This window comes from Chiloscyllium punctatum, chromosome 32 (genome assembly GCF_047496795.1).
Source record: "Chiloscyllium punctatum isolate Juve2018m chromosome 32, sChiPun1.3, whole genome shotgun sequence".
NCBI classification, from domain to species: Eukaryota; Metazoa; Chordata; class Chondrichthyes; order Orectolobiformes; family Hemiscylliidae; genus Chiloscyllium; species Chiloscyllium punctatum.
Genome location: NC_092770.1, coordinates 95,417 through 109,342, shown reverse-complemented (window position 1 = coordinate 109,342; position 13,926 = coordinate 95,417). Strand labels below are relative to the sequence as shown.

General features: G+C 40.0%; 1 protein-coding gene across 14 annotated transcripts in view; it reads left to right on the top strand.

Moving 5' to 3' along the window:
- LOC140457818 (transmembrane protein 168-like) overlaps positions 1-13,926 on the top strand; it is a 44,991-nt gene that overhangs the window by 12,822 nt on the left and 18,243 nt on the right. For all 14 annotated transcript variants that reach the window (XM_072551436.1, XM_072551450.1, XM_072551449.1 and 11 more), the window contains 2 exons: positions 1,683-1,825; positions 9,138-9,412. In XM_072551436.1, coding sequence (XP_072407537.1) covers positions 1,683-1,825; positions 9,138-9,412 — 418 coding nt within the window. The remainder of the gene's footprint in view (positions 1-1,682; positions 1,826-9,137; positions 9,413-13,926) is intronic.

The window sequence follows — 13,926 nt, the reverse complement described above, 5'->3', positions numbered from 1 at the left end:
CAGCACACTACCTGCTGACCTTCCTTGACCCTCTATTCACCAATCCACTCACCTCTGGTGCATTTCAAAGTTCTCTGTTCAAATGTGTAATCACCTTTTCACTTTATAAAAGTTGGGGAAAGTGAGGACTGCAGATGCTGGAGATCAGATCGAACAATGTGGTGCTGGAAATGCACAGCTGGTCAGTCAGCATCTGAGGAGCATGAGAATTGACTTTTCAGGCATAAGCGGGCTTATTCCTGAAATGTCGATTCTTCTGCTCCTTGGATGTTGCCTGACCGGCTGTGCTCTTTGAGCACCACATTCTTCAACTTTGTAAATGTTGCATGATTTACTGATCACTGACATAGTGAAAACAGTGGATTAGTTTGCACTTTTGTGCTGAAACACCAGATAGCAGGAAATTAAGATGTTTCTATCTCCTGGTCCTGAGGAAAAGCAGGAAAATTGATAAAAATAAGATGGAACAATATTTCACCAGGGATTGTTTGAGCAAGAAAACAAGGCAGGCCGTGAGGATTTGACACTTCCGAGCTGCCACTCTTCAGATGTCCTATAATAAAGGTGTACAAATCCACACCTTAGTGGTTTTGTATCAGAATAATTTTTGAAAAATTTGAAAGAATCAGAATTAATCTAACATATGTAATTTTTATTCATCATTCTTGGAATGCAATTAATTTTTTAAAATCCAATTTTCTCCTGACCAATTAATTCAAATTGTTCTTCTGTTCAAATGAAAACTGAAACACAAAGTGCTTTTGTGAACTGTTTTGACATAAAATTTTGGTAAGCAAACTTATTTAATTAAGTTTGCAAAACAAAACTTGAATTTATTTCTGGCTTAAGATACTAAATTTAAGAAAGTATTTTAAATAAGGTTTAAATGTTTTCATGAATATTTTGTTGTCATAAATTATGAAAATATTTTTATGAACATTTTAATTGCATCTTTTATTGAGTTGAACGCCAAATTTAAATAAAACAGTTTGTGTGATAATATTTCAACAACAATGATCACTCCATGATTTTTTTTACGTATTTCTCGAAAGCAAATACATTTTGACATAAAATTTTTTTAAAATGAATTCTAAAGTTTGCAATATCAGTGGCACAACCTTTAGTGTGTCACTGTTGTGTGTTTCTTCTGCTTTCATTTGTTTTCTAAAAAAACAGCTAATTGAGCTAAGATAACAAATGTGGCTTTCATATTATTGTCCATTAGCACCACAGTTTTATTGCTGTAGCAGCCTACCTTCCTGTAGTCAAAAAAGAATTGGTATAATGGCCAGGTGCCATCCTGCAGTGATAGATGAATAGACCATCACTTGGGATACCAGAGACACAAGTGGTGGGCTGGGGAATTTCTGGGAGGGTGATGGACATACCCAAAAACCTAATTAAGATCATAAGACGTAGGAGCAAAAATTAGGCCATTCAGCCCATCGAGTCTGCCCTGCGATTCAATCATGGCTGATCAGTTTCTCATTTTAAGGTTTCCAAAGGCATTTGTATTGCTGCTACAAAGATCAGGGAACAAGTACTGAATTATAGTGAATTGTAATTGATTTTTATTTAATATCTTGTGATTTATGATATTAATGGCTAACTTTCTTTTAACCTTGCTCATTACAAATATCCTGGCATCTAAGATGAAATATTTATCTTTTTATTTTCTGCAGCCAATGAATGGATCGTTCATGAGTGTGTTCCTCATTGTTTTGCCATTGGAATCCTTAGCTCATGGTCTTTTCCATGAATTGGGTAGCTGCTTAGGAGGAACATGCGTAGGCTATGCCATTGTAATTCCGACAAATTACTGCAGGTATCTTTCTGTGTAAAGAACTGCAATTGCAGCAGACATTTATTCTAACAGGATCAATGCATTTACTGTTTGTAAACTTGTAATCGTAATTCTTCTCTCTCTGCACTACTTTTCCAAATAGCTGTTACCTTATTATAGTGTGTAGCATTTAAACATCCATATCATTTTCTTAACTATTTATCAAAATTGACATGTTATGGATTGAGTATTTTGTTTCCACCTTTGAAACATTGATGAAAAATAATTGACCTGAAATGATAACTCTTTCTCTGCATATAACTGATCTGCTGAGTATTTCCAATATTTTCTGTTTTTATTTGAGACTTCACTCTCCTTAATTAACATAACTGTCAGAGTTTTGTCTGTTATTGTGACCTGTGCCCTCCAGAAAATGCCAAATGTCCTTTCTTCTGACTAGATGGAGCCAAAACGATTGAGGTAGATGTTGTCTACATGGACTTTAGTAAAGCCTTTGACAAGGTTCCACATGGTAGACTGATTGATAAACTTAGATCACATGGAATTCAGGGAGAGCTTGCTAATTGGATACAAAATTAGTTTGATGGTAGGAGACAGAGGATGGTGGTGAAGGATTGTTTTTTGGACTGGATGCCTGTCACCAGCAGTGTTCAGCAGGGATTGGGTCCACTATTGTTTGTCATTTATATAAATGATTTGGATGAGAATTTAGGAAGTACGGTTAGTAAATTTACAGATCACACCAGAATTGGTGGTATAGGGGACAATGAAGAAGGTTATCTAAAATTACAAAGGGATTTTTATCAGTTGGGCTAATGGGCTGAGGAGTGGCAGGTGGAGTTTAATGTGGATAAATGTGAGATTGATTTTGGTACAAAATGAGCAAAGGCAAGACTTATAGAATTAATGGAAGGTCCCTGGGTTGTGTTATGGAACAAAGAGACCTAGGGGTTCAGGTACACAGTTCTTTGAAAGTTGTGTCGCAGGCAGACAGGGTGGTTAGCATGCTTGCTTTCATTGCTCAGAGCATGGGTGTACAGGGCGTTGGTGAAGCCTCTTCTGGAGCACTGTGGACAGTTCTGGTCACTCTGCAATAGGAAGGATATTATTAAATTGAAGAGGGTTCTGATCTCACAAGGAATTAAGGGCTACAGGGAGAGTGCAGGTATGTTGTGTTGCAATGTCCATCAGAAATGATTAAATGGGCCATTTGGCATTACTTCCATTCCTATATCTTATGGTTCAGAAAAGATTTACCAGGGTATTGCCGGGAATGGAAGGTTTTAGTTATAAGGAGAGGCTTAACAGGCTGGAATTCTTATCACTGGAGCACGGAGGTTGAGAGGTGACCTTTCAGTGGTTTATAAAATCATGAGCAGTACAGATAAGGTGACTAGCAAAGGTCTTTTTCCTGGGTGGGGGGAGTTCAAAACAAGTGGACATATTTTTAAGGTCAGAGGAGAAAGATTTAAAGGGGACCTGCAAAACAACTTTGTCATGCAGTGTGGTTCGTGTGTGGAATGAACAGCCAGAGGAAGTGGTAGATGCAAGTACAGTACCAACATTTAAAAGAACATTTAGACAGGTGTATGAATAGGAAATGTTTAGAGGGATATGAGTCAAATGCAAACAAATGAGATTAGTTTAGTTAGGGAAACTTGGTTGGCATGGACGAGTTGGTCCGAAGGGTCTGTTTCCGTGCTGTATGATTCTATGACTATATTTTTAAAAAATGGAAATACAATATGATGTAAACTAACTGGGTAAGAAAGTGGTCTAAACTAAAATGAGACATCGGGTGTTGGCTAAGCTGAAATGAGTGATCATCAATGTTTTTCTATTTACATAAGCTATTGTGTGTCATACCCTATCCCCAATGGATTTGATATCTTCATATGTATACTTTTGCTGTATACAGAATTGTTATGGTGCAAATGAAAGCCATTTAGCTGACCTAATTTGCAGTGAATCTTTGAATGAAAATTATTTATTTGGTGCCATTCTTCCGAACTTTTTATGTGCTCCTGCATACTATTTTATTTAAATATCATCTAATGCCCTCTTAAATGCCTTGATTAGAACTGCCCAGTACACATCCAAGCAATGCATTCCACACCTGACCCACACTCTGTCTGAAAAATGTTTTTTCTCAAATCTTGATTACTACTTCTGCAAATTACTTTAGATCTGTGCCCTATTGTTCTAGATCCTTTGACAAGCAGGAATAATGTCTCCAGTCTGTCCCCCTAGCCACTCTGTCCAGAGTCCTCATGTTGAAATCTTCAGTAAGATCTCCTCTTTAGCTTCTTTCCGAGTGAAATACTCCCAACTTCCCCAATCTGTCTTAATTATGCACGGTGGCTCAGTTGTTAGCACTGCTGCCTCTGAGCACCAGGGACCCAGGTTCAATTCCAGCCTCACGTGACTGTCTATGTGGAGTTTGCACATTCTCCCCGTGTCTGCGTGAGTTTCCTCCGGGTGCTCCAGTTTCCTCCCACGATCCAAAGATGTGCAGGTCAGATGGATTGGCCATGCTAAATTGCCCATAGTGTTAGGTGCATTAGTCAGAGGGAAATGGATCTGGGTGGGTTACTCTTCGAAGGGTCGGTATGGACGTTTTGGGCCAAATGGTCTGTTTCCACATTGTAGGAAATCTAGTCTAAACTGAAATTTCTCATTCTGGGACCATTTTCCTAAACCTCTCTAATGCATTCACTTCTTCCTAAAATGTCACACCCATTAATGTTCATAATATTCCAGCTGAAATCTAGCAGACTGTATATAATTCTACTGCTTTTGTATTCTGTTCACCTATTAGGCAAGTCTAGGATACTTTAGGCTTTATTAACTGTTTTCTCTATCTGTCTTGCCACCTTGTAACAACTTATGCACAAATACACCAAAGTCTCCCTGTTCCTGCACACCCTTTAGCGTAGTACATTTAATTCCATACTGACTTGCTGTGTTCTTTCCGACAAAATGTATCACTTTACACTTGTCCCCATCAAAGGGAATTGACATTAGTGAAGTTTAAAGAGGGACCTTGGTGTGCATGTACACTCTTGCAGCTAATCACATCCATACTGGTCGAAAACAACTACCTAACTATTCTAATCCTGTTTTCCAGGGCTTGACCCATAACCTTGTATGCTTTGGCATTGCAAGTGCACATCTGAATATTTCTAAAATGTTTTGAGGGATTCTGCCTCTATTACCCTTACAGGCAGTGAGTTCCAGATTTCTACCATTGTCTCAGTGAAAAAGTATTTCCTCACATCCCCTCTAAGTCTCCTTCTCCTTACCTTAAATCTATGCTTCTGGACAATGATTCCCCCACCGAGGAGAAAAGTTTCTTCCTGACTACATTATCTATGCCCCTCATAATTTTATGCATCTCAATCTGATCTGATCTAAAGGAAACAACCACAATCTGTTCAATATCTCCTTAGTGTAGAAACTCTCCAGCCCAGGCTACATTCCAGTGAATCATCTCTGCATTACCTCCAATGCTGTCACATCCCTCCTATAGTGAGGATTCCAGAACTGCACACAATTTACTAGCCATGGACCAACCAATGCTCTTATACAGTTTCAGCATCTGTTGGTAGACCTCTGTGACTCTACAACGTTATTCATTGTCCTCCTCAAAGTTCACAATGCTTCTAAATTTGCATCATCATTTGAAATTTTCTCCTACACTCTGAGAGCTAGAGTATTAATCAAAAAACATCAGGAAAAGCAAGAGTTCCAATACTGACCGCAGGAGAACTGGAACACACAACTATATCAAAATGAAAAATATCCTTCACCATTATTCTCTATTAACTGTCACTCAGTCAATTTTGTATCCATTTTTCTAATGTCCCTTTTATTCCATGACCTGCAACTTTTCCCTCAGATTTGCTGTGTATGGCACTGTATGGAATGCCTTTTAGAAGTCCATGTAGACCTCATCAACAGCATTAACATCATCAGCCTTCTGTTACTTCAAAAATCTGCAAGTTAGTTAAATATGATATTCCTTTTAGGAATCATGCTGGCTGTCTATAAGTATTCCATATCAGTCCATGTGGCTTCTAATTCCAATCCAAAGGATTGTTTTAGAAGTTTTCCCACTACCAAAGTTAAACTGACTAGCCAGTAATTGATTAGCTTATCTTTGCAACTTCCAAGGCATGGATGACTGAAAAATTATGGCCAGTGCCTCTGCAATTTTCACTCACTCACTTCAATATTCTTGGATGCATCTCATCTGGGCCTTGTCAATTCTTAAATACCAACACCGTATCTAGTATCCCACCTTATTAATGAACCGCTCTCGAGTGACTTTGTTTTATTCTTTGTCGGGATAGCCTGGGTAACATCCATGGTGAAGATATTTGCTGAAAAACTCAGCTATATTCCTTCCTCCTTGTGTAAATCTTCTTCTTCATGACTAATTGTAACATCCCTTCTCTTATCGCCCATTTACTAATGATGTGTCTATAGAAGACTTTGAGCTTTTCCTTTATCAACTACTAGTGTTTTTCATAATCTTTCTTGCTTCTCTCACTTTCACACCTTCCTTCTATACATTTTGGTTTTTAGTTGTATTTTCTACATGATACCTATCATAAGCACACTTTTTCTTCTTTATCTTAATTTCAATCTCCTCTTTTATCATGGAACTCTAGATTTATTAGCCTCACCTTTCCCTTTTGAGGGAATGTACCTTGATTGTATCCAAACCACTACTTTGAAGATACTGTATTGTTCAGCTACAGTTTTTCCTTTGGTTCCAATCTATCTGGCCTAACTCTGTTCTTACCTCATTGAAATTAGTTAGTTAATTACTCTTCGTATGAATTGTCCTTCATTACTGTCATCCTATACAACGATCACTGTGCTCTAAATGCACCCCTAATCCACCTCATTTCCAAGAACCATTCTGTCAGTCCTCCTTTCTTGTTGGATACGGCATGTATTGCTATCGGAAATTCTACTGACCATAATCTAATACGACTTATGTGCTTAAGGCATAGGAGCAGAAGGGAGCCATTCCATCAGGTCTGCTCTACTATTCAACGAGATCATGGCTATGGTAGTCCTGAACTCCACTGTCCTGCCTTTCCCCATAACCTGAGATTCCCTTACTGATTTAAAAAAAATTGTTTATGTCATCCTTACTGATCCAGTCTCTACAATCCTGTGCAGTAAAGAATCTCTCAATGAGTCACTACTCTCAGAACACCATCCTGTTGTCATTTTGTTCAGCCAGGTTTCTGTTTTCACTGCAAAATCATAATTCTACATGACAGTCTGCGATTGTAACTCTCCAATCCTGTTTATATACATGCAATGTAATACTGATTTAGCATGTTTAATTTCTTTATGAAGCTACTTGTTAACTTTTATTCTCTGTTCAAATGCTGTCTCTTTCCCTCAATATGTTCAGGCATTGTTCTCAAATATTCTCTCCTGGTTTCCACACCATTGTAGATTTAATTTACAACAACTAACACTAGCAAAACACCTCACAAGAAACTCAGTTCCAGCTCTGTTCAGGTGCAACCTGTCTGGATTATACAGGTACCATTTCCCCCACAACCTCCCCTGAAATTTAAAGCCCTTCATCTGCATCATCTTTCCTGTCATTCATCCATTTGTTTCATCCTTCTATTTCTATATTCATTAACATATGGTAACAAGAGTCATTGCAAATGATCAATTTTGAGGTCCTGCTTGCTATTTCCTACCTAGCTCCCTAAATTCTGACTGGAGGAGTCCCTTTCCTACCATTATGAAGCAAGACTTCAGACAAAGTCTTCAGACAGTGTGGGCGGCACGGTGGCACAGTGGTTAGCACTGCTGCCTCACAGCGCCGGAGACCCGGGTTCAATTCCCGCCTCAGGCGACTGACTGTGTGGAGTTTGCACGTTCTCCCCGTGTCTGCGTGGGTTTCCTCCGGGTGCTCCGGTTTCCTCCCACACTCCAAAAGATGTGCATGTCAGGTGAATTGTCCATCCTAAATTGCCCGTAGTGTTCGGTAAGGGGTAGATGTAGGGGTATGGGTGGGTTACGCTTCGGCGGGGCGGTGTGGACTTGTTGGGCCGAAGGGCCTGTTTCCACACTGTAAGTAATCTAATCTAATCTAATCTAATCTAAAAAAAAAATCACCAACTCGCAGCAGGATCTGCTGCAGCCACAGAATATCCTGTCATGTTTTTGAACTGAGCACCAGAGAGACAACAAACCATCCAACAGTCACTTCTGCAGCTATAGCAACACCTCTAGGTGTCCCTAATTAATTAATCCTCCGAGCGACTATTCTTTCACTCTTCCTCTCTTGTATGTGTCTCGTGTACCCGTGGTGCCACGGACCTGCTGCTTATTGCACTGTTCTGAGGAATCATTGCCTTCATCAGTCTCCCATACGATTCTTGAGCAGGATCTCAGGGCTCCTGTACTATCTGCCTGATTCTCCCAAACTGTCTGGCTGTCTTCCCTTCCCTATCTACACACATGCCCTTGATCTATGGTGTGTGACCACTCCACTGTGAATGTGCTATCCAAGTACCCCTCAGTTCATGGATGCAGCACAGTGATTGCATATATATTTGTTTAGGTCACATCAGTTGTCTATAGAACTCCATGCGCCACAGAATGGGTATTCCACATGGCCTACCATAACTTAAAGTTTTCTAATAGTTACTTGTAAATTCATTAATTTCTCATCTTCAATTTATATCTCCTGTGATGACACTTTCTTTTTCCATACTCAGTCATCTCATGCAACTTTTCAATTCCTGGTCTTCTGGAGACTGATGAAGATGGAAAAGGAAAAATGTAGCCCTCTTCCATCCTAACCAAATGTGCAATAATCTACTCTGTCCCATTGCACTATTAGTTGAAGAGACAAATCTGAGAAAGATATTGTCTTGATGGATTGCATCGGCCCGTTTTTCTTTATCAACAGCTAGTGTGTCTCGTGCAAAAATACTTCATGTCTTGCTTGCAGTCACCTTTTGCAGTAGAGCTCTCAACACTTGCTGGTCCTTTGCCTTGAGCTATCTTGACTCCCCAAGAACTCTGTGGTATGCGACTGTTTTCCTGCAAATATGGTGGAGCCAACAAAGTTGCTCTAAAGAGATACACAGTTAATATGATATATTACCATGTGTAGCAGAATTTTCAAATTTAACTATCATGCAAAGGATCAACTATAAAATGACTTAAATGAATTCAGTAGCACAATCAAATTTTGAAAAATATGTAAAAGATGGATTACAGCAGCTAAATATTTATTTTTGTAATTTAGAATTCATTTTAATTGTTTGTTTTTTTTTATTTGTAGTCCTGATGGTCAGCCAACGCTCCTCCCTCCCGAGCATGTGCAAGAATTGAACCTAAGGTCTACAGCCATGTTAAGTTCTATCCAACGATTTTTTGCCTATCACATGATAGAGACTTATGGTTGTGACTATTCCACCAGTGGCTTTTCTTTTGACACTCTTCAATCCAAAGTAAAGGCATTTCTTGACTTGCATACTTCAGATGGACCCAGACATGATACCTACATACTGTATTATAGTGGACATTCTCACAGCTCTGGCGAGTGGGCATTAGCAGGTATGGTGTGTAGATTGTTGTGGATGCTTTTAAGTTATCTTCCTATCAATGTTTTAAAATAATCTCCTCCTATCTAAAGTATTTCTTTAGTCTCTGAGTGCTTGAGAGTATAACGCTTTTAACCATATATGTCTGTGTATGTATAATATGAATTTATGTATCTTATCAATTACATTATTTCAATTCCAATAAGTTCAAGCACAGAAACTCTCTCAATACACTAGCTATCCACAATGAGTAAACAAGACTTTTTGGAACAGCTTGTCATGGAGCCCACAAGAGAGCAGGCTATTCTGGACCTAGTGCTTTGCAATGAACCAGACTCTATAAAAGATCTTAAAGTAAGGTAACCCTTAGGAAGTAGCGACCATAATATGGTAGAGTTCAGTCTGGAGTTTGAAAGGGAGAAGGCAAAATCTGATGTAATGGTGTTACAGTTGAATAAAGGTAATTATGAGGGCATGAGAGAGGAACTGACTAAAATAGACTGGAAGCAGAGGCTAACCGGGAAGACAGTAGAGCAAAAATGGCAGGAGTTTGTAGGTATAATTGAGGACACTGTACAGAGGTTCATTCCCAAGAAAAGAAAGATTAACCGGGGAGGGATTAGACAACCTTGGCTGACAAAGGAAGTCAGGAAATGTATTAAAGAAAAAGAGAGATCCTATAAAGTGGCTAAGAACAGTGGGAAATCAGAAGATTGGGAAGGATACAAAAGCAAACAGAGGATAACAAAGAATGTAATAAGAAATGAGAGGATCAAATATGAAGGTAGGCTAGCCAGTAATATTAGAAATAATAGTAAAAGTTTCTTTCAGTACATAAGAAACAAACGACAGGCAAAAGTAGACATTGGGCCACTTCAAACTGATGCAGGAAGTCTAGTGATGGGAGATAAGGAAATAGCAGGAGAACTTAACAAGTACTTTGCGTCAGTTTTCACAGTGGAAGACATGAGTAATATCCCAAAAATTAAAGGGTGTCACGGGGCTGAGTTGAGTATGGTTGCCATTACGAAAGAGATAGTGCTAGAAAAGTTAAAAAGTCTTAAAATTGATAAATCTCCTGGCCCCGATGTTCTGAGAGAGGTTGCTGAGGAAATAGCAGAGGCATTGGTTGAGATCTTTCAAGAGTCACTGGAGTCAGGAAAGGTCCCAGATGATTGGAAGATGGCTGTAGTAACCCCCTTGTTCAAGAAAGGATCAAGACAAAAGATGGAAAATTATAGGCCAATCAGCTTAACCTCGGTTGTTGGTAAAATTCTAGAATCCATCATTAAGGATGAGGTTTCTAAATTCTTGGAAGAGCAGAGTCTGATTAGAACAAGTCAACATGGATTTAGTAAAGGGAGGTCATGCCTGACAAACCTGTTGGAATTTTTTGAAGAGGTAACAAGTAGGTTAGACCAGGGAAACCCAGTGGATGTGGTCTATCTAGACTTTCAAAAGGCCTTTGATAAGGTGCCACACGGGAGGCTGCTGAGCAAGGTGAGGGCCCATGGTATTCGAGGTGAGCTGCTGGGATGGATTGAGGATTGGCTGTCTAACAGAAGGCAGAGAGTTGGGATAAAAGGTTCTTTTTCAGAATGGCAGCCGGTGACGAGCGGTGTCCCGCAGGGTTCGGTGCTGGGGCCACAGCTGTTCGCATTATATATTAATGATTTGGATGAGGGAACCGGGGGCATTCTAGCGAAGTTTGCCGATGATACGAAGTTAGGTGGACAGGCAGGTAGTACTGAGGAAGTGGGGAGGCTACAGAAGGATCTAGACAGGTTGGGAGAGTGGTCCAGGAAATGGCTGATGGAATTTAACGTGAGCAAGTGCGAGGTCTTGCACTTTGGCAAAAAGAATAAAAGCATGGACTACTTTCTAAATGGTGAGAAAATTAATAAAGCCAAAGCACAAAGGGATCTGGGAGTGCTAGTCGAGGATTCTCTAAAGGTCAACATGCAGGTTGAGTCTGTGATTAAGAAAGCGAATGCAATGTTGTCTCTTATCTCAAGAGGGTTGGAATATAAAAGCAGAGATGTACTACTAAGACTTTATAAAGCTCTGGTTAGGCCCCATTTGGAGTACTGTGTCCAGTTTTGGTCCCCACACCTCAGGAAGGACATACTGGCACTGGAACGTGTCCAGCGGAGATTCACACGGATGATCCCTGGAATGACAGGTCTAGCATATGAGGAACGGCTGAGGATACTGGGATTGTATTCGTTGGAGTTTAGAAGATTAAGGGGAGATCTAATAGAGATGTACAAAATAATACATGGCTTTGAAAAGGTGGATGCTAGAAAATTGTTTCTGTTAGGCGAGGAGACTAGGACCTGTGGACACAGCCTTAGAATTAGAGGGGGTCATTTCAGAACAGAAATGCGGAGACATTTCTTCAGCCAGAGAGTGATGGGCCTGTGGAATTCATTGCCACGGAGTGCAGTGGAAGCCGGGACGCTAAATGTCTTCAAGGCCGAGATTGATAGGTTCTTGTTGTCTAGAGGAATTAAGGGCTACGGGGAGAACGCTGGTAAGTGGAGCTGAAATGCGCATCAGCCATGATTGAATGGCGGAGTGGACTCGATGGGCCGAATGGCCTTACTTCCACTCCTATGTCTTATGGTCTTAAGACATTTTTGAACAATAATCTGATAATGATTTTAATGATTTTCTCTGGTGCTATGAATGGATTTGAGATTTTAATGTCTGTCAATGTAAGTGTTCTAAACTTAAGATATTTACAAAATCACAGAAGGAAGCCGTTGCACCCATCATGTCTGCACTGGCTGTTCAAATGAGCGTCATTATATAGTGCCATTCTCCTGCTATTTGTCCATACCCTTTAACACTACTTCAGTCCAAATAATCATCAAATGCCCCTTGAATGCCTCAATTGAAAGTGCCTCCATCACATTTCCAAGCAGTGCATTCCATCTCCTAACCACTTTGCGAAAAGTTTTCTCGCACAACACCCTTGCTTCTTTTGGACATCACTTTTAATGCCCTCTTGTTCTTGTTCCTTTTATGAGCAAGAGCAGCTTCTCAGTATTTACAGAAACAAGCCCGCCCATGATCTCGAAGCTCCTCTGAACTACCTCTCTCCAAGGAAAGCAGTCCCAATTTCTTTGATCAGTCCTAATACTGATATTTCTCGTTCCTGGAACTGCTCTTGTAAATTGCTTTTGCACTTTCCAGTGTGTTCACTGTTTTCCTATAATGTGGCACCCACAACTGAACACAGAATTCCAGATGAGATCTAACCTATCTTATACAAGTTCAGCATCACCTCCTTGCTCAAATAGCCTATGCCCCTATTAATAAAACCTTGTATGCTCTATTTACTGCTGTCCATTTGTTTGCCGCCTTCAATGATCTCTGCATTTATGCACCAAATCTCTCAGCTTCTGTAGCCCCTTTAGAATTGGACCTCTTATGCTGTCTTTCAATGTTCTTCCTGCTAAAGTGCTCACCCCCAGTTGTCTACATTGATCTTCATCTGCTACCAATCTGCCCACTCCACCCCACTCCAACTTGTCAATATTCCTTTGAGTTCCACACTGTCTTCCTCTCAGTTTACAATTCTTCCATCATCTTATCATCTGCAAACTTTGGAATTGTCCCCTGCACACCAAGATCCAGATTATTAATAAATACCAGGAACAGCAAGGTTCCCAATATTGTGCGCAGTTTTGGGCCCCATATCTCAGGAAGGATGTACTGGCCTTGGACTGTGTTCGGAAGAGAATAATCCCAGGAATGAACTGCTTAACATATGAGAAATGTTTGAGGACTCTAGGTTTATACTCGATGGAGGTTAGAAGGATGAGGGGGGGATCGAATTGAAACTTACAGTATACTCAATGGCCTGGACAGAGTGGATGTTACAAGATCTTGCATTGGTACGAGAGACTAGGACCTGAGGGCACAACCTTAGAGTAAAGGGAAGACCTTTTAGAACAGAGGTAAGGGGAAACTTCTTCAGCCAGAGAGTGATGAATCTATGGAATTCACTACCACAGAAGGCTGTAGAGACCAGGTCATTTTGAGTAAATTTAAGACTGAGGTGGTTAGGTTCTTGATTGTAAAGGGGATCAAGGGTTACAGGGAGAAAGCAGGAGAATGGGTTTGAGAAACGTATCAGCCATGATTGAATGGCAGAGCAGACCCGATGGACTGAATGAGCTAATTTCTGCTCCTATGTCTTATGACCCCAGGAATCAATTACAAACCTCCTTTCAGCCATATCCATTGAGTATTATGCTCTGTTTCCAATCACTCAATCAATTTTATATCCATGTTGCTCCTATCCTTTTTATATCATGACTATAACTTTGCTCACAGGTCTTTTGTACGGCACTGTCTCAAATGCCTTCAGGAAATCTGTGTATGCCACATCAACAGCATTATCCCCATTGACCCCTTCTGTTATCTTTTCAAAAAAACTCAATATTAATTCAACACAAATTCCCCTTTAGAAATCCATGTTGATTCTTCCTAATCAATCTCCTATTTCCATGTGGCTAC